General features: G+C 42.2%; 1 protein-coding gene across 1 annotated transcript in view; it reads left to right on the top strand.

The window, feature by feature from the left end:
- Nucleotides 1-25,683, top strand: part of KCNQ3 (potassium voltage-gated channel subfamily Q member 3) — a 347,409-nt gene that overhangs the window by 286,478 nt on the left and 35,248 nt on the right. The window contains exons 2-8 of the mRNA XM_056109822.1: nt 3,137-3,227; nt 4,710-4,836; nt 15,585-15,757; nt 21,068-21,223; nt 22,376-22,486; nt 24,595-24,690; nt 25,545-25,639. Coding sequence (XP_055965797.1) covers nt 3,137-3,227; nt 4,710-4,836; nt 15,585-15,757; nt 21,068-21,223; nt 22,376-22,486; nt 24,595-24,690; nt 25,545-25,639 — 849 coding nt within the window. The remainder of the gene's footprint in view (nt 1-3,136; nt 3,228-4,709; nt 4,837-15,584; nt 15,758-21,067; nt 21,224-22,375; nt 22,487-24,594; nt 24,691-25,544; nt 25,640-25,683) is intronic.

The following is a 25,683-nucleotide window of genomic DNA, read 5'->3' on the forward strand; positions in this document are numbered from 1 at the left end:
TTTCTGGTATTTTGCGTATTGACCCTGGAAGTATTTCTGCTGAGAGTCGGATAATTAGGAGATTGGATTCTGTACTCTGGAGCCATGGCCGTGCCGGAGAGCTGCTTGTGGGGGGCAACTCGTGACCTTGGTAGGGCGTGAAAGATGAGCTGAAAAGGCCCCCCCTTCCCATGAGGTTTTAGTCGCCCCATCATGACCGGCTCATACCTGGCTTTCCACAGAGCTCCCAAGCGGCTGCCATCTTTCTTTCCAGAGGGAAAAAGGCACAAGCGACCAACACTCTTTCCCCTCCAGGCAGGCATGGCGGCATGGATTAACACATAGCCCATTCAGTTTTCTGCTGCAAGCTGCCGGGCTCTGCATTAAGTCTTTGTGCTTCTGGAGCCATGGCCATGCCGGCTTTTTTTTTTTTTTTTGCTGTTTTGGGTCACACCTGGCGATGCACAGGGGTTACTCTTGGCTCTGCATTCAGGAGTTACTCCTGGCAGTGCTCAGGGGACCATATGGGATGCTGAGAATTGAACCCGGGTCAGCCGCATGCAAGGCATACACCCTACCCGCTGTGCCATCTTTCCAGCCCCGGCAATTTGGTTCTTAAAGTACTTTCCAATAGGAAAAGCACTATTGGGAAAGAGATACACTCAATCAAACTATGATAGAAGGGTTCTGGGAGTGAGGCATGGAGCAGGAAAGAGGTCTTAGGATAAAGCAGGAGCAGCTAGGCATTGTGAGCATGAAGTGGCAGCTCTGCATATAAATCAATCCCCTTTCTGTTTTTCAAATATTTATTTTTATTTTGTGGCTAGGCCATATCCTCTCTTCTTCCTGATCTTTCCTATTCAGGAAGACCAACCCTTCTCCTCCATTCTGGTTGTTTCTATTGCTGAGTAGTCTTGTGTCTTTAGTATTACAGCTTCTACCTCAACTGGATCAGTAAAGTATTTCAATAGACAAAGGCAGTTCCTGATTTAAGAATCCTGCTATCAGGCATGAAGTTAATATGCTTCCTTTACTACAGAAAGCCTGAAAAAGATTACAAAATAATAGTAGGTGCAACTGTATGTGTGAAACTGTCATTACTACACAAAAACAAGGAAAGGATTACAAAATAAGTGTGGGTACAATTGTATTGGAATAGAAAGTTGAGTGTGGACTTAGAGCACCATCTGAATATGATGAACTTCCCTGACATTTCCCAGAGCCTAGCTGACCAGTGATGAGCGTGGATCTGGAAGACGGCATTGTTTTGTAATTGATCCCACAAAGATGATGGAATGACTCCTCATTTTATCTGTTATACTCACAATAGCCGGGATCACTAGGATGGTTCATTATTGCCATTCTATGGATGTGATTTTTGTGGTCCCCCAAATAAAGGAGCTACTTCTCAAGGGTTGCTCGGTATATTTCAGGTAGAGTGTAAGAACTTCTTTCTCACTGTATCTTCAGATTCAAAACTCTTGAGTCTTTCTCTTGCTACATCATTACCTGGATGCTAATAATTTCTTCTCTGAATTTCTTCATCTCTAAAATGGGATTAATCATATTTACTCTAAGGTGATTGTGAACGATGAGCTGAAAGACATGAAGTGGTGAATGGTGGCAATCATTTACAGGTGGTTGGGGGAGTTGTTGGTGATGTTACCTAGATTGTCATCATTGTTGTCATCATTATCACCATCATTGTCACTTGAGATGATTAAGAGTCAGTAGACTCTAGGCAAGAGTCATGGTTACAAATCTGAAGTAAAGGGGTCAAACATAAGTGAGAAACAAGAACATTTTTAAGATTCTAGGCATGATTCAGTTTCTAGACATGGATTGGGATCTGCAGAATAGCAAGTTTGTTGATCAGAAATGTGATTAGAAGTACCAGGATCAGAAGCAGGACTTGAGTACCCAGCCAAAGATAGGAGCTATCATTTCTGAACTCACTAGTATCTTTGTCCTTACCACAATACTATAATGCATCTGTCTGCATTCATGAGGACAGATAAAACTTCTTTATCACAAAACTCCAGCTCCATTTTCTCAGGATGCCCCATGTAAATATCGAATGAATGAATGAGTGTACAAGTAAGTGAAAAGAACCTAGTAGGATTGGAACCTAGTAGGAAAAGAAATATGCAGAGAAGGAGGACTTACAGTATTATACTACCTTAGCTGTGAGTCCTGTCTTCTAAGTTCCTCTCGGCACCTTGGGGACAAACTTGGGGACCAACATACTGATCATTGAAATTAGAAACCTCCAGCTAGAAGGAAGGAGAAACATTTTTTCTTTACTAAAAAATTAAACATTCACATATAAGCCAACCTATCTTCTCCTTCCACCCCACACCAAATTTATAAAGATAATAATCTCAAAGAATAATTTGTAATTTGTTGCTTCCTGGTGCAAAAACATGAACCAGCCAACCTCTTTATGAATTTTCAGTTATTCAGTATCATTCTGCATCATGGTTCATATTCTTACTAGTGGGTTTTCTGAAATTTCAATAGCAACCCTGAAAACCTCCAGCAGAAAAAGGCGAATTCCTTTAGTAATGGTCATCTATAGAAAAAATAATAGTAATATATTATTAATTACTTTAATATAATATATTTTAATATATTATATTTATATTTATTTATTTTTATTTATATTTATTTATATATATTTTAATATAATATATTTTAATATAATATAATAATATAATATAGTAACCTTCTTTGTAGTGAATTTTGTGTTTATACTTAGATTAAATATTCATATATTTGAAAATCGTAGTCCTTTATGTGCGTTTTAAATTTATGGTTTTTCTGATATATCAAAAATAATGGTCCTTTTTGGTCTTCCTGGAGTCTGCAGTTCCTAGTGTTGATATCAGATGATCCAGTTGAAACTATAACTGATTGATTCCACTGAATAGCTGTTAAACTCAAAGATGGCACATTCCCTAACCTCTCTGTTCTATTGCCTTTTATCTGAAACAGTAATCCAAACATATTTTATGTTTTGAGGCGAGGTTAGGTGTGTTATGTGGAAAGCATGCCTGAGTTGTACCTGTAGCCAACTAACACCATCCAGGAGTAGGCTTGCAGCTTGCAGCAAGGCAGGATGAAACATGTTCTTACTCGCTTTCTTCCTTGCTTCTAGGTTTCTGATTGTCCTGGGCTGCTTGATTCTGGCTGTCCTCACCACTTTCAAGGAGTATGAGACAGTTTCGGGAGACTGGCTTCTGTTACTGGTGAGATGAGGGGCCAGTTGTGGTGCTGTTCTGGGGCAAACAACCCTAGTGTTTTATGGAGAAGATGGGGAAGCTTCCACCCAACCATTGTTGGGCATCTCTGGCCAAGTTCTGGCTCAGGAGAAAATAAAGTTTGGCTCAATGACTGAGGTCTGCCATGGTACAGGCAGAGTGGGGAGCTGGGGTCCAGATTAGAATTGTGTTTTTCCAAGTTCAGTGATAGTAAAGGGGTTAAGGAACCACTATGCATGTATCTAACCCCGTTCAATCCCTGGCACTGTAAATTGTTCCTCAAGCACTGTCCAAGGTCACTTCTGAGCACAGAGCCAGGAATAGGCACTGAACACTGCTAGGCTTGGGCCCCACATTTAAAAAAAGAATGAAAATAAGAAAAAAATAATTTTGTTTTTCCATATGAGAGATAAGGGGGAATGAATAAGGTTAAAGCAATGACCAGTATCAGTAATTGTACTATAAAATTCGGCATCCCCAAATTAACCCTGAAGAGCTTCTATTCCTTTCAAGGCCAATGCAAACCACGTTTCTTACATGAAAACTCTAAGCTCTTGTTCCAGAATCTACATCTGTGTGCTGTCTATTCTCTATGTGGGCACATGGTGGACAGTGTGACCTCAGCCATTAGGTTAAGTTACCTCATGTCTCTGGCTCACATTCTCCTCATATTCTTCCCCCACTAAAAGGTGAGGTGAAGACGAAAGGCTGATAGACTCAGTACAACCTCGTCCCCTGACCCAGAGGAGCTACAGGAAAGCCTTGGTCCTTCTGAAACCTAATAGCTCTGGTCTCTGGCCGTTGTATTACGACAGTCTAACTGCATTAAAGTCAACCCACTTCATCAGGGTGCAGTGACCCACCTCTGTAGAGACAAGCGTTCTCATTGCTTGATTAGTGCTCACAAGGTCAAAGAAGCAAGCCTCTGCATGGCATAGAATAATCTGACTTCTTCTGAAGGGAGAGATTTGCCCAGCTCAGAACTGGATCCATATGAGGTGGGTGTGGGGTGGGTGTGGATTATATTCCAATTTCAGGAACTAGAGATCAGAGATTCCAGTGGACCAGCAGTTCTACAAAGGTGCAAGGAAAATCGTATAGGTGCTGGTTCTTAATAAAGGGAAGGGGACGACCCAGTGTCTTCCCAGGATGCAGCCCAGCTGGGTGCCTACACACACGGGCTTCACTTGAACCTGATTCCTGAGCCAGAGGTATCACCTTTGCTGGCTGTGGCATTGAGAAATTTAGTTTTCCCTTCTCTTTGCCATGATTCTTCAAAAAAAAATACCAGAAATATAATAATTGTAAAGCACTGCAGGTGGTGCCCGGCCCAGATGCCACATGTCGACCACCATGAGCCCTTCTGGGAGCCAGGTGGAATTTGGCTGCAGAACTTCAGAGCAGAAACCACAAGTTCCAGGCAACTGGGTTCCTGTTCATCAGCGCTTCTCCATATGTTCTTCAATGCAGGAAACATTTGCTATTTTCATCTTTGGAGCCGAGTTTGCTTTAAGGATCTGGGCTGCCGGATGCTGCTGCCGATACAAAGGCTGGAGGGGAAGATTGAAGTTTGCCCGGAAACCCCTGTGCATGCTGGGTAAGGCCCCACCTAAGCAACAGGCTGCTGCCCTTGTACACGCTTCTCAACCCACCACCACATATACCTCTTTGGGCGTGTAGTTTCATTGAGAAATATTAAGCAAACACCCCCTCTGGGCTGTACTCAGTACTGCAGAGGAAATCCAGCTTGCATCTTTCTGGTACTGAATTCCTCCTTCCAAAACTCATCCCCACACAGATTCCACAGGGGTGGGGTGGAGGGCTTCTCACTCGGCCTTTTGGCTGTGAAGAAACCAGATCATTATGAGAAGTTGAACATGCCTGGTCACTAGATTGAGAGTATCTCAGTCACAGGCAACCAAAATTGCGATTATATTTCCAGCCTGCTTCTGGTGAGGTTGGGAGGCATGGGTGTTGGCTGGGGATGATACTTCTAGGACCATATGTGATCATTTCACATGAGGGAAACTGAGGCTCAGGCAGTTACATCATCTCCTAAATTTTTTTCTTTTTTCTTTTTGAATTTTTTAATGAATCACTGTGAAATACAGTTACAGATTTACAAACTTTCATGTTTACACTTCAGTCATACAAAGATGGAGTACCCATCCCTCCACCAATGCCCATTCTCCACCACCAGTGTTCCTAGTTTCCCTCCTGCCACCCCCACCCCCAGAGCCCCCCCCCCCCCCCCCCCCGCCTCTGTGGCAGGCACATTCCTTTTTACTCTCTCTCTCTCATTTTGGGTGTTATGGTTCACAATATGGGTGCAAAGTGGCCATCATGTTCGGTCCATAGTCTGCTTTCAGCACACATCTCCCATCCTGAGCAATCCCTCCAAGCATCATTTACTTGGTCCCTTCTCTATCTCAGCTGCCTTTTACCCCAACATGTTGAGGCCAGTTTCCAAGCCATGGAATGATCCTCCTGTCCCTTATCTCTACTATCTTTAGGTGTTAATCTCCCATTCTATTACTTTATATTCGACAAATGAGTGAAGTCATTCTACATCTGTCTGTCTCTCTGACTCATTTCACTTAGTATAATACTCTCCATGTTGATCCACTTATATGCAAATTTCATGACTTCATCTTTGCTAATAGCTGTATAGTATTCCATTGTATAGATATAGCAAAGTTTCTTTAACCAGTTACCTGTTCTTGTTCACTCTGGGTTTTTTTCCATATTTTGGCTATTGTAAACAGTGCAACAATGAAAGTGCAGAAGTCATTTCTACCATACTATTTTGCATCTCCAGAATATATTCACAGAAGTGGTATTACTGGGTCAAATGGGAGCTCAATTTCTAGTTTTTTGAGAAACATTCATATTGTTTTCCAAAAAGGCTGAACCAGTTGGAATTCCCAACAGCAGTGAAGGAGAGTCCCCTTCTCCCCACATCCATACCAAAACCAGTTGCTTTTTTTCTTTTGGTTGTGTGCCAGTCTCTATGGTGTGAGATGATATCTCGTTGTTTTGATCTGCATCTCTCTGATGATTAGTGATGAGGAACATTTTTTTCATGTGCCTTTTGGCCATTTGGATTTCTACTTTAAGAAAGTTTCTGTTCATTTAATTGCTCTATTTTCTGATGGTATTGGATGTTTTCTTCTTATAGAGTTCAACAAGTGCCTTGTATATCCTTGATATTAACCCCTTATCAGATTATATTGGGTGAATATCCTTTCCCTTTCTGTAAACTGTCTTTGTATTCTTGTCACTGTTTCTTTTGAGGTGCAGAAGCTTCTTAGTTTAAGATAATCCCATTTGTTTATTTCTGTTTCCACTTGTTTGGTCAGTGGTGGGCATTTCATCTTTGAAGATACTTTTAGCTTCAATGTCGTGAAGGGTTTTGCCGACCTTTTCTTCAGTGTACCTTATGGATTATGGTATGATGTTGAGGTCCTTTTTGATATGACTTTTCTGCATGGTGTTAGGTAGAGGTTTGAACCCATTTTTTTTTTTGAATGTAGCTGTCCAGTTTTGCCACCATCATTTGCTAAAGAGTGTTTTCTTACTCCACTTCACATTTCTTGCTCCCTTATCAAAGATTATATTTGATGATGTATGTAAGGATGTTCAATCCTATTTCACTTCCCCGTGGATCTGTCTTTGTTTCAATAACATGTTGTTTTAATTATTACTGCTTTGTAGAAGAGTTTGAGGTCGGAGAAGGTGATGCCTCCCATCTTCTTTTACCCAAGAATTGCTTTAGCTATCCGTGGGGGGTTGTTTTTCCATGTGAATTTCAGGAGTGTTTGATAAATTTATTTGAAGAGTTTCATGGGTATCTTTATAGGGATCTCATTGAACCTGTATAATGCTATTGCCAATTTGACAATGTCAATTCTTCCAATCCACGAGCAGAGTATGTATTTCCATTTCCTCATGTCCTCTTTTATTTATTGCAGTGGAGTTTTGTATTTTTCTTTGTAAAGGTCCTTTACCTCTTTAGTTATGCTGATTCCAAGGTATTTGATTATCAGAGGCGCAGTTGTGAATGGGATTATTTTTTTCATATCATTTTCTTCTCTCGCATTATTTGAGTATAGGAACGTCATGGACTTTTGAGTATTGATTTTATAGCTAAGACTTTACAAGTGTATGGTTTCTAGGAATTTTTGGTACAGGCTTTAGGATTCTCTAAATATAGTATCATATCATCTGCAAATAGCGAGTGCTTGATTTCTTCCTTTCTTATCTGGATGCCCTTAATATCTTAATCTTGCCTAAGCGCTATTGCAAGTACTTCCAGTACTATATTGAATAGAAATGATAAAAGTGGGCATCTTTGTCTTGTCCCTGATCTTAGAGGGAAGGCTCTCAATTTTTCTCCATTGAGTATAATGTTTGCCATAGGCTTGTGGTAGATAGCTTTGGCTATATTGATGGAAGCTTCTTCAATACCTATTTTATTTTATTTTTAAATTTTTATTAGTGAAACACCATGAGGTACAGTTGTAGACTTACAAATTTTTGTGCTTGGGTTTCATTTATACAATGATCAAGTACCCATCCCTCCACCAGTACCCAATTTCCACCACCATGGGTCCCAGTATCCCTCCCACCCCCACCCCCCCAATCCCACCCTGCCTCTGTGGCAGGTATTCCCTTTTGTTTTCTCTCTCCTTTTGAGTGTTGTGATTTTCAAAAGAGGCATTGAGTGGCAATCATGTTTGGTCTATAGTCTACTTTCAGCATGCTTCTCCCACCCTGGGAGGATCCTCCCAACACCCTTTATTTGGTGCTCCCTTCTCTATCTGAGCTCCCTTTTTCCCCCATATGTGTGATTCTGGCTTTCAATACCTATTTTGGTGAGAGTTTTCATCATAAACGGGTGCTGGAACTTGTCAAATCCTTTCTCTGCCTCTATTGATATGATCATATGGTTTTTATCTTTTCTTTTACTGATATGATAGATTATATTGTTTAACTTGCGAATGTTTAACCATCCTTGCATCCCTGGGATGAATCCCACTTGGTCATTTGTATGATCTTTTTGATGAGTTGTTGATTCTATTTGCTAATATTTTGTTGAGGATCTTCGCATCCGTGTTCATCAGGGATACTGGCCTGTAATTTTCTTTCTTTGTGGTGTCTCTGCTTTTGGTATTATGATGATATGTGCCCCATAGAAACTGTTTGAGAGTGTTTCTGTTTCTTCAATTTCCTGGAAACGCTTGAAAAGAACTGGCAATAGGTCCTCTTTAAATATTTGGAAGAATTTGCTAGTGAATCCATCTGGTCCTGGGCTTTTGTTTGGGGGAAGATTTTTTATTACACTTTCAATTTCTTTGATAGTAATAGGTCTATTCAGGTATTCCAAATCTTCTTGGGTCAGCGTTGGGAGGTTATAGGAATCCAGGAATTTATCGATTTCTTCTAGGTGCTCTTACTTCATGGCATACAGACTTTCAAAGTAATCTCTGATAATCTTTTGAATTTCTTTGATTTCTGTTGTGATGTCCCCCTTTTCATTTCTGATTTGGTTTACTAGGGTTCTGTCTCTCTTTCTTTGTGAATCTTGCTAGTGGTTTATCAATCTTGTTTATTTTCTCAAAGAACCAGCTCTTAGTTTCATCGATCTTTCAATTTTTTTTTGTTTTCCATGTTATTAATTTCTGCTCTTAGTTTTATTATTTCTTTCCTTCTGCCTGGTTTGGATTTCTTTCGTTGGTCCTTTTCTAAGATCTTGAGCTATGAAGTCAAGTTATTTAAGTGAGCACTTTCTTCCTGCCTGAGAAATGCTTGCAGAGCTATAAATTTTCTCCTTAACACTGCTTTAGCTGTGTCCCACTGGTTCTGGTAGCTTGTGTCTTCATTCTCATTTGTCTCCAGGCTTCTTTTGATTTCTTCCTTTATTTCCTCCTGACCCACTCATTGTTCAACATTGAGTTGTTTAATTTCCAGGTGTTTGATTTGATTCTCTGTGTCTGTGTGTGATTAACTTCTATCTTCAGTGCAACGTGGTCTAAAAAGATAGTTGATACAATTTCCATATTCTTGATTCTATTGAGGTATGTTTTGTGACCCATCACATGGTATATCTTGGAAAATGTTTACAGTGCACTGGAAAAGAGTGTGTGCTTGGTTTTTTGGGGGATGCAAGGCTCTCCTTACATCTATTAGCCCTCTCTCTTCTATTTCTTCCTTCAAATCCAGTACTTCGTTGCTGAGTTTTAATCTTGCTGATGTATCCAGAGGTGATAAGGCAGTTGTGAAGTCTCCAACTACTATTGTGCTGCTATGAATGTCCTCCTTGAAGTCTATTCACAGTTGTTTTTAGTATCTATCTGGTTCCTCGTGGGTGCGTATATGTTTTGGAGTGTGATTTCTTCCTGCTGTTTATATCCCTTGATTATTTAAAAATGGCCCTTGCTATCCCATCTAATCTTTTTCAGACTTAAAACTATGTTGTCGAATACTATGATGGCCACCCAGGTTTTTTTGAGGGATTTATTTGCTTACAGGATTGTTTTCCATGCTTTGACTTTGAGTTTGTTTGCTCTGACTGTTGTTCAGATTTGTTTCTTCTAGGCAGCAGAATGTTAGGTTCAATTTTTTAATCCATTTTGCCACTCTGTGGCTCTTAAGTAGTGCATTTAGACCATTGACATTGAGAGAGATTATTGCCATCGGGTTTTGTGCCATCTTTCTATAGAGGTTTGTTGTGCTTGTAGGAGTTTTTCTTGTCTTAGAATATCCCTTTTAGTCCTTCTTATTTTTATGATTTTGTAACTTGGGATTTAATTGGCTTCAAATATTATTCATTCCCAGGCATCTGCTTTCTCAACTTTTTTAAAAAAATTTTATTAGTGAAACACCATGAGGTACAGTTGTAGACTTACAAATTTTTGTGCTTGGGTTTCAGTTATACAATGATCCAGTACCCATCCCTCTACCCGTGCCCATCGTCCATCATTTACATTTTATTTTTAAATTTTTGTTAGTGAAACACCATGAGGTACATTATAGATTTACAAATTTTTGTGCTTGGGCTTTTAGTCCTTCTTTTAGGGTTGGTTTTGAATCTATGAAGCTCCTAAGCTGTTGTTTATCCATGAAATAGTGTATTGTTCCTTCAAGTTTGAGTGAGCATTTAGCCAGATAAAGTATTCTTGTTGAGGCGTTCATTTCATTGAGTTTTTTCACTATACCCACCATTGTCTTTGGGCTTGAAAGGTTTCCTCTGATAAGTCTGCTGTAAATCTAGGGGATACTTCTTTGTATGTGATTTCCTTCTTTGAGCTTGCTGCTTGCAGTATTGTATATCTATCTGTGGTATTAGTGATTCTGATTATGATATGTCTTGGAGTCGTTTTATTAGGGTCTCTTTTAGCTGCTACCCTTCAGGCTTCTTTGATCTGGATGCCTACATTCTCCACCTCTGGGAACTTGTCAGCAATGGTATCTTAAACTGTTGCTTTTTCATTGGGGTTGCTTCCCTGTCCTTCTGGTACTCTGATGATTCTTATGTTGTTCCTCTTTAAGTTCATCCCCTAGGTCTCTGACTCACCCTATAGCTATCTTGAGGTTTTTCCCATTGTGTGTTGTTGCCTGTAAGCTTTCTGCAGCTTATCTCTAAGCTCACTGATTCTGTCTTTGGCTGTAGTCATTCTACTGTTGAGGGCACCCACTGATTTTTTTTTATTTTCTCTACCGAATCATTTATTAGTGACACTTCTGTTTGTAGCTTTTTTATTTCTTTTCTCATGTCTTCTTGTATTTTCTTGGCTGTCTGTTACAATGTTTCTTTCATGCCCTCCTTTAATTTACCGAATTTCTGTTCCACCATTGAGTTCATTGATCATCCTCAGCATTTCATCTCTGAATTCTTTATTGGAGAGATCGTATTTGTGGGTCATCCTGGTGAGGCTTCTGGACTCTTTTCTTCATCCACTCCTCATGGTGGGGATTTGCGCTGTTTATTCAGGTTGTTGTGGTAGTATAAAGGTGGGACCCTCCAGTTCACTATTAGTGTACCCCTTTTGCTGTGAGAAAGAATTCTCGATGAGCTCGGATGATGGTGGTCACCTTTTTCCCCTTCTAGAATACTACCTTCCTCTTTGATGCTCCTTTGTTATTTATGTGAGGACTCTACTCAAGCTTCAGAGGGTGTGTTATTTTATATTAAGCTTGTTCAGTTTCTTGTGTTCATTGTTACTTTGTTGAGATTGGAATAGGCTACTATACTATTGACCTAATGTGATTGGGATAGCCAGGATGTTCTCCTGAGAACTAGGTAATGGAGATTCAGATGTGAGTCCAGAGCACTGGAAAGGGGGAAAATAACTGCAGCCTGCCTGGTGAGCAGCTATGCCAGGGAGGCCATTCCCCCTGCCACATTTTACCTGTGATGGAGTTGGCATTGTCAGTGCCTGAGCAGAATTAAAGTCCCACTTTTGATGCAGTCCTAATGATTGTCAGAGGAACACTTCTGACCCGGGTGCTGGGGGACACCTTGGCCTGGAGGAGTGGGGAGCGGTGTTCTTGCAGTTCCCTGGGTCTGTTTTCTGGGCATGCTGCCCCGGAGGCCACGCCCCCCCACCCCCCCCCCACCCCCGCCGTGTTGTACCTGTGATGGAGTTGGCCGCGTCAGTGCCCAAGCATAATTAAAGTCCCACTTCTCTGATGAAGTCCTAACACTTGCCAGAGGAACCCCTCTGGCCCGGGTGCTTGGGGACACCTTGGCAGAGAGGAGGGTGTTCCTGAAGTTCCCTGGGTCTGTTTTCTGGACATGCCCCATTTCCTAAATTTTATACAAGTATATGTAGCAGATTCTCTCCTGAGCTCAGGATTGGAGGAATGTAACTCTTGTGTCCTTATGTAGCTATACCTAGACACCACACTTGTTTCTGGTAAGACACACAGAGACTCTTTTCTCTGGGCCCAGGCACTGGGAGAGCAGAGTGCTCCCATGTGCATGGGGACCCAAACCTTCCCATATGCAGCTCCTACTCAAATAACAGTGATTAGGGTTGTTGGCTGCCAGAGGAGATGATGATGTGATGGGGAACTTCAAAGCTCTAGAGAGCTCTAGACTTGGTTCAAGTTCAGGCCAGAGATTTCCCAAAGTCACTTAGCCACACGTATACTCCAGGTTGATGTTCTAGACCTCTTTTACCATTAAGTGATCTATAGAACTGCTTGCATACCTCCAGTGACTGGGTGCTCATCACCTCTCTAGGTATCTGTTTTATCATCATAACTCTGATGCTCATCATATATTTGAATTTAGTCACCATGTTTTTCTCCTTTCCATCGGAGATATTCCTTGTAAGGAAAATGCATCTAGTAACTTCAAGATCATCTTCTGTCAGATGTTCTCAACATCATGGTCCTTCTCTTCTGAGCAGGCCATGTCTTCCTCATTTCCCTTCTGAAAAGTACCCCTTCAGACTGAGCAGGGCCCTTTATGGACAGAAGACCAGTGTGGTAAAGAAGAGCTGGGCTCTGTCGCAGCTTCCCTCAGTATTCTGAGGTTGCACAGACCTTGCTTGTAAGGTGCTCACACAGCTGATATGAACCATCTTCATGACCAATGGAAACTTCCCATCTTTCTTTCCATTTTCAGGGAGGCTGGGGCTTTGTTTCCGGCTTAGAGTTTTTAATGCAAATAAGGAATGTATGTACACACATATGCTGATGGATGTGTGTACAAGTGTGAGTATGCATGTGCATGCATGTGTATGCTTGAATTTCCACTGAACCACTCAGAAACTTTCAAAAACTTTTCCCTTCTTTTCTTTGCCATCCCTTACTCTCTACCATGGCTTAGTTTGTAGACTTAGAAATCCTTCCTGTAAACAATATGGAAGGATTTCTTGCAGATCTGGAGTCTAGGAGTCTAAGACAAAAGTGTGTTGTGGCTGGTTTCTGGTGAAAGCCTGGTCTACTGGCGATGGATGGCTTCTTCATGTGTAGAGTATGAAGGTGCTCTCAGGGCACTGATTTCATGCTCTCAGGGAACATGGTTACAGGAGGTCTCTGAGCTCATGACCTTGACCCTTCACATGCCCCACCTCCCAAACCTCACCTTGAAAGTTAGGGTCTCCACATATGAATTTCAGAAGGACAAAACCTGTAATCACCTCACCTTGCTTTCTTTCTTCCCTTTTTTTTCTTAATTTTAATGATTTTGCAAGAGTATAGGTTCAGAATTCTTTTTTGTTTGGGGAGTTGCCTATATATCCACTGCAGAAGTTTTGACCAGAAGTTTTGCATATGTGTGTGTTCAGGGTTGGGGTGAACATACTCATTTCCATGTTAGTGCAGGTGTGGATTGGGAGACTTTGTGAGGGGTTATGTCCAAATTCAGAAATTTCATTCCATTTCAGAACACCTCATTCTACTATTCTTTGGTTTAAGAGTATCTCAGTCTGTGGGGCTCAGGCTTTTACAGGGCAGTAGCATCTCTCAACTGTCCCAAGGTGGGTTTGTGGAGCTGAGTCTCAGATCATGCTTGGAGATACATGACTGGCCTTAGCTCCAGACCAAGCTTGCTACTTGTTCTCCTGCTGTCGCTGCATTTTCTGCTCTGCTTCACTTGACTCTCCCTCTATCATGGCACTTGTGAGAAATGGTGCTTTTGTGGAGTGCTTCATGAGAGAGAAGTCATTATGAACAGCATGATCTCCTTCTCTGGTACAGCCTTGAACCCTCAGGAGTAGATAGGCTTGTCTGTCCTCCAAGACTTGAATCACCTTGGCCATACACCTAGATTAGATTTGTTTCTCTAAAATTATAAGAGTAGCTTTATAATTCATAAATAACACATGATGGTATAGCCAAGGCTGCAGCCATATTTGGTATACGATTGTTTGATCCCTTAACTGCCTCACCACATGAGGACTATCTAAGAGCCACTTTCATTTGGAATAAAGGAAACCAGCATTTTGGGTGCAAATCCACACACACATTTGTGGTCAGGAGATAGGAGGTATCAGGGAATAGACACAGCATTCCTTCATGAGCCTTTGGACACATATCCCCAGCCCAGAGTGCCCACTGCTGCATCAGGTATACATAGATGTGAATTGAAGAGCCCATTTTAAACTGCAAGACATCACATACAAAGATGTGGAGGTGTGTAAGAGCACTGTGTGCTGTGTGCTCAGCAAACCACCATGTGTTCACATAAGGTTTTCAGGAGTTTGAACAAATAGTATTTTAAGTGTATTACTTGAAATACAGATTCTTTTGTGAAGTAAATAAATGCATAATGTGGTTCTGTGGTCAGAATCTCCTGGGAAAGGGAATATTTGATTTGTATAATTGAGAACCACAATCCAGATTGACATTTTAAAGGGTTGAGAAGTTCATAGGTGGTAACATCAGTTCAAAAGAAATTTTTCCAAGTTTACTTGGTAAAGGGTGTCAAAGGAAACGTGGAAAAAAATTTAATTGGGATCCTTTTGATTTGATAACCCTATTCAGTACAGTGGAGATCCTTGATGTGGGTTATTCCGTGGGATTTCAAAATCCAGAACTCCTTCTTGTCCACATAAGACTCCTTGGCTTCCGGACCCCCTTCACCATCTGCCACTAACATTGCCCTTCCCAATATGGTCTCCTCTTCCCCCAAAATTGACCCCAGAATTTTAAGTGAGACCACCAGGCATGGTTGTGTAAACACCACAGATGACCCTCAACCAGCAGAGGATGGGAGCCAAAGGACAAGAAGTCCAGCTTCCATATTTCAAATTAGTTTGTCTTGGGAGGTCTGCTGCCTATCTTAGAGGCTCCAATAGCAAGAGACCCTGATACTAATCCATTTGTTCCTTATTCCGTGAATTCTACGTCTTGAAATCTCTTGGGAAATTACCTACATCCAAGTTCTAGTCTTAGTTGCTGCTTTGAGAAGAAACACACATTACAGTGGTGACTCTTTAGCACTTTCAGCTCTATAGTTAGGCATCTGGATCCCCTTGCAGTCTAAGAAGGACACTTGATTGCCACCCTCACTGGGTTGGGTTTGGAGAGTGGGTAACCATCTCCCTGGGGTAGAAATACAGCATAATAATCCAACAGACAGACCCACATCCATTCCCCTTTCAGCCTCATCTTACAGTCTTGGGGAAGTATTCGGGTTTGGAGCTCCCCTCGCTGTCCTAGGAAAACTATCCTACTTATAACATGGAACCAATGTCATGAGTGAACATGTCAAGTATTGATTGGTCCATTGTCTGCATTGCTGGTGGGCAGTGTCTGAAATGGTCCCATTACCTGCACCTGACTTTTTTCCTTTTCCCCTCTCTTCTTCAACCTCCATGTCCTCTCTCCCAGACATCTTTGTGCTGATTGCCTCTGTGCCTGTGGTTGCTGTTGGAAACCAGGGGAATGTCCTGGCCACCTCCCTACGAAGCCTGCGCTTCCTGCAGATTCTGCGCATGCTGCGGATGGACCGGAGGGGAGGGACGTGGAAGCTTCTAGGTTCAGCCATCTGTGCTCACAGCAAAGTAAGTGTCCTAGCGGAGTCAAAAGGTGAAGGGTCCCTTTTACTCAATATGGCTCTTTTCTAGCATCCCCAGAGGGTGAGAAGGAAGATGGGAAGTATGGTTTAAAGGAGTGACAGCAGTGACTAGGATAGGTAGACCTGTTTCAGCTCTATCATATGCATGTGACTGGTCATCTCACTCAATGCTCTTTTACCTTTTTTTTCCCTTTATGGGCCACACCCAGCAATGCTCAGGGGTTACTCCTGTCTCTGCATTCAGGAATTACTGCTGACGGTGCTCAGGGGACAATATGGGATGCTGGGAATCGAACCCGGGTCAGTCACGTGCAAGGCAAAAACCCGCTGTGCTATCGCTCCAGCCCCACTCTTTGACCTTTAGCTTCATCATCCCTAAAATAGAGATAATAAGGGTGCCGAAAGGATGAAATGAGCTCATGTAAGGTAGTACGGTATGAAGGGGAAGAGCTCAAATATCACACATACCAGTTGATCCCAAGCTTAAAAGCTCATGTAAGGTGGGAGATTTTCTGTGACCTAGCTGAGTTTTTATTCCTGCATTTATAGAGTGGGAATGATCTTATAGTTACCTCAGCAAATAACAAGCATTTAAAATGCACCTAGCTCATAGAAATCATTTTATTGTTATTGATGTTACAGCAAACTGGCTAGCTCCTGAGAACTCCTTGAGTTATTGTACGTGAAATGAGTATACAAATTCCAAATACTTATGAAGTTATAGTTATTTATGTAACCACTTTGAGATAGGGGTTCTTCAATGTCCTATATCCAGACTTCATGCTAGTTTCTTGCTGGTTTTGACCAATGGCTCCATGTGTGTCATTTATTCCATGTGGATTCTCAGCATTCCTGTCCCTCAAATCTCATGGATCTAATGTCCTTCTTTGTGCTATCCCTCTTTATTCTTGTTCACTGTCCCTTGATGGTCCTCTGGTCCATCTCTGATGCTCTGCCTCTTCTTGCTGGTGTTTACTACTCTCTGTTCCTTTGGCTTTTCTTTGTTTTCTAGCCACAAACAGGTGGGTAAAAACTATCGCTTTTCCTGCTGACCAGCAGGTAGAGGTGAGGGATCAAAGACAGGCCGCTCTCTGTCTGGGATCCAGTGAAGAAGTTACCTGGCAAGTGTCTCATTTTATGTGTTTGCATTTCTGCCCCTTAGCCTGTGTTTCCATGGCTTGCAGCTTGTGGTAGAACTCACTTTTCTAAGTGAGATGCTGTGAATTGGTGCCACACAGTCGCATCTCCTTTCAGAGCATTCCTGTCCCTGTCTGGAAACCCAGGCAGGCAGTATTCCGTGCCTCCGAATCCATAATGTTCCCCAATTTTCTTCCATTGTTAGCCCAACTTCTGATACCACTTAGTATTAGAGCCCTTGTCTTATGGGGATCTGGAACACTGAGGATATCTTGTTTTCATTCAGGTAGGGAAAACTCCATAGCCAGTGGAGAGAAATTAGAGCTCCAGGGAAAGTGTTCGTCAGATATCTTTCCTCACCAAGAGAGTATCTTCCGGTGTCCATATTGGTGGTGCAGGCCTCCTCTTGGTGTCCTGCCCTGATGTCCATCATTAGCTGCTTTAGGTTCTCCCAATTCAATTCAATTGAGAATTAAAGAGAGCAGCCTTGTAACTAAGGTTATATCACCTTCACTTTTTCCCATATGGAAAAGCTCAGAACCAATAACTCCCTGAGGCAGAATGAGTTTCCCCTCCATGGTGCAAGTTATACCCCAGAGTTCCTGTGAAGTAAGACTGGAGGAGGCCTGATTGGCCAAGAAACACCAGGAAATGGGGCTGGAGAGAGCACAGCGGGTAGGGCATTTGCCTTGCAAGCGGCCGACTGAGTTCGATTACCAGCATACCATATGGTCCCCTGAGCACTGGCAGGAGTAACTCCTGAGTGTAGAGCCAGGAGTAACCCCTGTGCATAGCCAGGTATGACCCCCCCCAAAAAAAATCACCAGAAAATGCCCAGAACTGTCCGCCTGAGCAGGGCTTGGTAAGCCAAAAACATGGATAAGGCAGCACTTTTACTAGTTAGAATAGACTAGGGTTGGCTCCTGGAACAAATCATTCCTGGGTTATCCATGACCCAGCACAGAGATATTCTTGTCTTTCCATTCACACAGTGTCTGTTGTGGGTGGGGCAGGCTCCTAATTTCTTAAAAATGACATTTGAGTCACAGAAAGCCTGGAGTATCTTGCAAAATGGATTTAAGGAATAGGAAGGAAATTGAAGGAAGTTGTTCCCACTGCCCCTCTATGTTGCCTGAATCCCAGACCCTCTGCCTTCCCCAGACTGCACAGTCTCTTTTAGATATCAGAAAACCATAGGCTCTGGCTCCCCCACAGAGATTCTGGGGAAAACTGGGAAGCATGTCTTGGTGGAGAAACTGGGTAGTATGGCTCAGTGGTAAAGCATCTGCCTTGAAGGCATGAGACCACAAGTTTGATTCCCAGAATCACTGCATATGCTGAGCACAACCCCAGGAGCACTGACAGTTCTGATCCCTGGCACCACAGTACAGTGAGAAATTGCAAGCACATTACAGCCAGGGGTGTGCAAGCAACATCGCCACATGTCTGAATCACTGGTTACTACCACAGCAAAATCAAAGAGAAGGGCACTGTAGTACTGTCGCTGTTCTCCCATTGTTCATCGATTTGCTCGAACGGGCCCAGTAATGTCTCCATCGTGAGACTTGTTGTTACTGTGTTTGGCATATCGAATACACCACCCATGGGTAGCTTGCCAGGCTTTGCCATGCGGGCGAGGTGTTCTCAGTAGCTTGCCGGGCTCTCCGAGAGGGGCATAGAGAGTATTGGGAAAATTTCCTGCCATGTTGTTAAACTTTTTCAGCATTTCTGTTTTGCTTGAATTTTTCCATCACCATTCAAGAGAAGGGCAAATGGATAAATAACAAAGAGAAGAAAATGGTGCGGTCAGCATCACCTTATAGAGCCTTTGAAAGACCTGCAGAACTGAGACCCCATGTTGACTCCTTCTTGGGCATCAGTATATCTCCTTTGAGTTCAATACAGTCAGCTGTCCTGTATACACCTAACTGATAGCTATATCTGTAAACACTAGATAAAATTTCTAACTCACATTTGAAGATCAGAGGAAATGAAGCAGCAGAGAAACCTTAAACTGCAACAAGGCAAGAGTCACATGCTCCACCAGCCATTGGAGAAGGATTTTCCAATTCCAGTTCCTTTTATCCATACCTGCAGGGCAGAACCCCTGGGAGGGAGGGTAGCACAGAGCCACACTATGGAGACCAGACCTTCTCACACAAAAGCACTACACGCTGCTCATCATGCCTGGAGGAAGCCTGATGCCTGAGAAGCCAAAGCACACCATGACCTGCTATAAATTCAGAGAAGTCAGCAAAGGAAATAACAAAGGCAGAATGTAATTTGAGACAAGACCTGTGTCTCCACAAGGGAACCATCTTCCAGAAAACTATCTGCGGGTTATAGGACTCATGCTTTTTGGTGGATCATCTGGGGATGGGAAGTTCAGAAAATGACATTCCTGTAAGTAGAGGCTCACAAGGAAGAGGAAGGAACCATGTCAGCAAGATTCTGTTGCTCCAGAGGCCTGCTGGATGGTGGCAGACTAGCAGAGGTGAAGCCATTGATGTGAACAACTTTGATCTCTGGGCTGACTCAGCATGAATGACAAGTCTAATCTCCGCACCATGTTCACCAGTACCCTTGACTTTCATCCTGCCTAGCCAACCTTGAAAGCAGATTGCAGTGAGTGAAATAAGAAAGTTCTAGGAATGATATTAGTTAGAAGGTGTTGAAACTTCCATGATTTGGTGACCTTTGCTCTAGCTCTGCACTATTTTCTTTCCCTTAATAATTTCCTTCACATTCATCTTCTCTGATTTACTTACTCATATGCCCTAGCCTATCACATGATAACATCTATGAACTAACAGGTTTTATGAGTTATCAGTGCTATCTTTTATTAGGATTTAAATCAAGATCTGACTATGTAGGAAAAATAGTCTTTCTGCCTTGCACATGGCAATTCTGGAACTTGGGATAGTGTGGGTAGTCCTTTCCCTTATATTTTTTATTTTATGTCTTTTTATAGATCTCACATCCAGCAAGGAGCTTGGGGTAAAGGCGAAGGGGCTTCTTCTCCACAATATTCATCCTTGTGGCTTGGGCCTGATGTTTCAGTGTTCAGCAGTGCTAAGGGCGCAACAGTGTTGGGGAGTATCAACTCTACACCCAGAGAATGCTGTCGGAGTGTTAAGACCCTATTTAGGGTATTACTTATGTCAGAAACATGCTCTCGACCACTTTGAGCCATACTTCTACTCTTCCGTTCACTTTAGAAACAAGGAATAAAATTCATCTTCACTTTTAACTTTTAGCTGTAAAGGCCATTCGTGAATATCCTGGAGAAAAGAGGCAATTTGCCACGGGTCACAGAGCAAATTAGTAGCAGGTCTGGCTCCATTTCCACAGCCCTATTATACCACACTAGCTCCCCTTAGTTGTTTTCCAGAGTTTTCTCCTTGCTCTGAGTTCTGAACCTTATCTCAGAGGCAGTAGACAGTCCCTTCTACCCAGTTCCCTTACCTGTACAGCCTCTACAGCCCTGATGTTAAGAAATCCTAAGGCAGCAATCTCCCACTCTTTCTTCTGTGATGATCCCATTTTCCAGTGATGCTAGGAGAGGGTCAGAGGTAAAAAAAATTCCACAGTCAGAGATGCTAAATCATGCTAAGTTAAATGAGTCAGAAAGAGAGGGACACACATAGAAGGACTGCACTCATTTGTGGAGTATAAAACAACATAACATGATGCTGACACCTAAGGATAGTAGATACGCGGGACAGGAAAATTGCTCCATAGCTGGAAGCCTATGGGAGCAAAGGTGAGAAGGCACTGGAATAGAGAAGGGGATTACTAAAAAAATGATGGCTGGAGGAACTGGTTGGGATGGGAGATGTGTGCAGAAAGTAGATAAAGGACCAAACATGATAACCTCTCAGTGTCTGTATTACAAATCATAATCCCCAAAAGTAGAGAGTATGGGGAATATTGTCTGCCATGGAGGCAGGGGGAGGGTGGGAAGGAAGGTATATACTATTGGTGGTGGGGGATGTGGACTGGTGGAGGGATGGGTGTTTGATCATTGTGTGATTGTAACCCAAACATGAAAGCCTGTAACTATCTCATGGTGATTCAATAAAATTAAAAACACAACAAAAAAAAAAACAGAGATGTTAAACCTGAGACCACTTCCTTTGATTACTGCTTCCTCTCCCAGGAGCTCATCACTGCCTGGTACATTGGATTCCTGACCCTCATCCTTTCTTCATTTCTTGTCTACCTGGTTGAGAAGGATGTGCCGGAGGTGGGTGTACAAGGAGAAGAGGTGAAAGAAGAGTTTGAAACTTATGCAGATGCCCTTTGGTGGGGTCTGGTAAGTGACCACCTTCAAGACCACCCACCAATTCCAACACATATGCAAGCATGAGTCTACAGGAATTGACTGGTAGGGACAGAGAAGTAAATGTCATGACTAGCGTATGCTTAATCTGCAGCTGCATTCTGCAGTCACAGGTGGGAACTAGTTTTCCAGTTTCAGTCCTGCCCTTTGGACAATCCCATACCACATATGCACTTGGAATAGGTTTTTCCAAAGTATTTATAACAAGTCAGTGCTCAGAAAAGTCTCGTCCCAGAGTCTCCCACGGAACTCACTTCATTAGTCCCAGAGCTATTACTATCAACCAAACAGACACAGTAATACATAGACAGACTCAGGTGCCTACAGACCTTCACACACAGCTGGAGCCCCATTCCCCCAGGGATATGGTACATGTGCCCAGGTAAAACTGGCATTTGTTGCTGGGTTCTCATAAGCTTTGTCTAAGTTCTTGATGTTTATCAACATATGTTAATACTCAGATCTTATTTTCAAAAAATAAAAACAAACTGCCTTTTTTAATTGTAAAAAGAAAAATGGGAAAACAAAAGAATGAAGAGTTTTATTAATCTGAGAAAGGATGCTAAGCAAATTTGTGGTTAGCTTGGGATTTAGATTCAGATGGGTGGGTACCAGAGGCCCCAACTGTTGCTATCCTAATAGCCTATCTTCTGTGCTCAGATGTATGAGTGTTCTTCTATGTTTTATGACAATGTGTGTAAATGCACAGTCATATTCAAAGCACACCAGAGCAAAAATATGCAAAGACATTAGATACTCACAGAATGCACATGTAAATATGCTCACAAGCACACATATTCTCAGAAACATGACCATTTACAAAATCACACATGCACACACACACACACACGGATACCTGAGTGTGTGTGCATATACATGTTTCTAATGATGGAAATATTTGTTGACTAATTTCTATAGGAAGGAAATCCTTAACTCAGGTATGATATCAGAACTTTCACATAAGATTCTTGGGGTTTGGTGCCCCTATTTTAGTGGGAATGATATTCTGAATTGGATCAAACCCAAATCAGTACAAAGACTTAAAGGAGAAACTCATTGACACATCACTGAATATCTGATACACAGATGTGACACATATTTTACAGAAACTCTTTTTCTCTTTAGATCACATTGGCCACCATTGGCTATGGAGATAAAACTCCCAAAACATGGGAAGGTCGTCTGATCGCTGCCACCTTCTCCTTAATTGGCGTCTCCTTTTTTGCCCTTCCAGCAGTAAGTACCTTCAGTGTTCCCCCATTTTGTGATGTGCAATACCCTTCACAGCCTGAACCCTCTCAACTCTCAGTCTCATTGTTCATTCCTTCTTATTCTAAATTCCAGGTGGTCAATTCTAGAGCTGTACCCTGAAGTACAGTTTTTTGCTTTCCTTAAGCTATGCTGTTCCCAGTGTCAGGAACGACCTCCCCCATATCTACATATCTGCATCTACATATCTAGATCTTCTCCAAGATTCAGTTCCAGGGTGGGCTTCTTTAGGCTGTGTGGATGCCACTCTTCTGCCCCTAACTCTATAAAGCATTTCTAAGTCCATGTGGGAGTTTCATGTTTCATGTATCTGTCTCCTTCAGAGACTGTCTGTGTCCTGGGAACTGTATCCTTTCCCCTAAGGAACCCCTTTGTCTTGCACAAAGCAGACATATGAGCATGCATGTGAGTTTCCTTACTTTGTTCTACCACCATGGTATATGTAAAGACATGCATTTATCACAAGTCTAATTCTTGATTCGTGATAAAATTAGTTCCCCATTGTACTGTGCTCATACGTTGTCTTGATCCATGATAAATTAACCTGCCCCACTGTATAGTATTCATAATTATAATAATAACAAATGATGATTAGCACTCCTGAAATTTACTGTGAACTGAAATGATTACAAAAACTTAATACTTCTACTATCTGCCTTTATTTTTGTGATAACATTTGGCATCTGAGTGTCAAAAAGATGGTAGAGGGGTTAAGGTATTTTCCTTGAATGAGGCTCACCCTAGTTAGATCTCTGGTGCTGTAAAGCATGATAGAAATGATCCCTGAGCACAGAACCAGGAATAAGTCCTGAGCCTTACTGGATGTGGATCCAAAAAAAAAAAAGGAATTTGATAAAACAAAATATTTGGGGTCTGATACTATATTTGTCTCCATTCTCTGGGTCAAAAGAAACCTAAGACTTAATTAGTGTCATACATTTTCCAAAGTTACAAGACCACTGGATGATAGAACCAGGGGCCCAGGTTTGCTGGTTCTATGGACAGCTCTTAATCATGAAGCTTAGAAAGAACCTTTTATTCAATAACAATTGTTTTCCACCATCTTCATATCCCATCCTCAGGTTGAAGATTTTCTCTCTCCCTTGGAGCACTACCTTGTCTGGTTTCTTTTTTTTGGGGGGGGGGGGCGTGTTGTAATAGGTGTAATAATAGGTCACACCTATTGTTACTCAGGGGTTACTCCTGGCTCTGTAGTCAGGGATCACTCATGATGGACTTGGGGGAATCATAGGGATGCCAGGTCTCAAACCCAAGTTGACTGTATGCAAAGCAAGTGCCTTACCCACTGTACTATTGCTCCAGCTCTATCTTATCTGTTTTATCTAATTCATTTGATCTTGAGCATTAAACCTTTCTGAGTCTCGGGGCTGGAGCGATAGCACAGCGGGTAGGGTTTTGGCCTTGCACGTGGCCAACCGGGGTTCGATTCCCAGCATCCCATATGGTCACCTGAGCACCACCAAGAGTAATTCCTGAGTACAGAGCCAAAAGTAACCTTGTGCATTGCCAGGTGTGACCCAAAAAGAAAAAAAAAAAAAAAAAAAAAAAGATAAACCTTTCTGAGTCTCTGTTTCCTTCTGTAGAGCTTTTTAAGGGGGTTGGAGTTGCTTCCCAGTCCCTAAGTTCTCTTTCACTTCAAGTATCTGTGTTTCTAGCCTCTTAATAGTCTTGTCAGACTGATCTGGAAGCTAAAATAGCTCTCAAGTAATAATGAAAGCTACCACAATAGGAGCCATACAATTTGGGAGGTTGTTCCTATATGTTACCTAATCTTTCTTTTAACAAAATGGTGTGCTAGAGACTTTGTTCATACTTCCTGGGAAAGAAGCTGAACTGCAGCAGAAGATATTTACCCAGGCTCTTGCTGCTGGAAAGTGGAACTTCCTAATTTCAAGCCTCCACCAAACCTACCTCCCCATTCCCTCAAAGAGAAGGAAAATATATTCTCTCCTTTCTTGAGTCAGTTTTTGTCACAGTGGACCCCAAGGAGTAGGAGTCAGTGTGAAGCACCAAAGTCCAGCTGGGACTGATCTCAGCCTAATTTCTCCTTCTAGGGCATCCTGGGGTCAGGGCTGGCACTAAAGGTCCAGGAGCAGCACCGTCAGAAGCACTTTGAGAAAAGGAGGAAGCCTGCTGCTGAGCTCATTCAGGTTTGTCTTTCTGGGGGTGCACTGGAACAAACTCAGCTACTTGCATGTGTGTGTGTCTATATGCTTACATAGGCGACTCCAGGCTCCTGGACTGGGGCTTGATTAGGGCAGGACCACGCTGCTGATAGACGCCCATGGGTATTTTGTAGCTACGTATAGAAATAGTGTCCTAAAAATTTCAACTTTGTTACTGTTCCGTTCATTTTTTTATTTATTATTCTGATTCACCATGAGGTAAAATTACAGACTTACAAACTTTCATGATTATATTTCAGTCATACAATGATTGAGCACCCATTCCTCTTCCAGTGCCCATTCTCCACCACTGATGTTCCCGGAATCCTTCCTGCCACCCCCACTCCCCACCACCCCCTGCCTCTGTGGCAGGCACATTCTCTCTCTCCCTCTCTCTCTCTTGCTTGCTCGTTCCTTTTGGGTTATATGATTTGCAATACATCCTATAGGTTCTAGTATATTAATTACAAAATTTCATCTTTTTAGTTGTCAATTTTCAAAATGTCAAAAACAAAACAGAACACTGTGTCTTCCCACCTATTTAGTCCATTTTAAGAAATTTTTGGCAAGTGTGGTCCCTGCTCTTTTCAGGGATTTTATATCCAGCACCTCTCTCGCACCTGTGTGCTTACGTTGTCACTCTCACTTCCCCATATTCACGTAACCCTGAGATAATACGATTGAGAAAATGTCTGTTCCTAAAGGACTTAGAAAAAGCTAGGAATCCTGGCTTTTCTAGATAGTTAATCTAATGCATATTTCAGCTCACGACCAAAGCTTTCACCAGGTTGAAAGTTTCCAAGTGGAAGTCAGTCCCACCTCTCCTTTCTCCCTTTCAGGCTGCCTGGAGGTACTATGCAACCAACCCCAACAGGATGGATCTTGTGGCGACATGGAGGTTCTATGAATCAGTTGTCTCTTTTCCATTCTTCAGGCAAGTGATGCCCATCTGAATGGTCAGTTTGGCAACCCCTCCCT

Source organism: Sorex fumeus, unplaced genomic scaffold, assembly GCF_029834395.1.
Source record: "Sorex fumeus unplaced genomic scaffold, SorFum_2.1 ptg000002l, whole genome shotgun sequence".
NCBI classification, from domain to species: Eukaryota; Metazoa; Chordata; class Mammalia; order Eulipotyphla; family Soricidae; genus Sorex; species Sorex fumeus.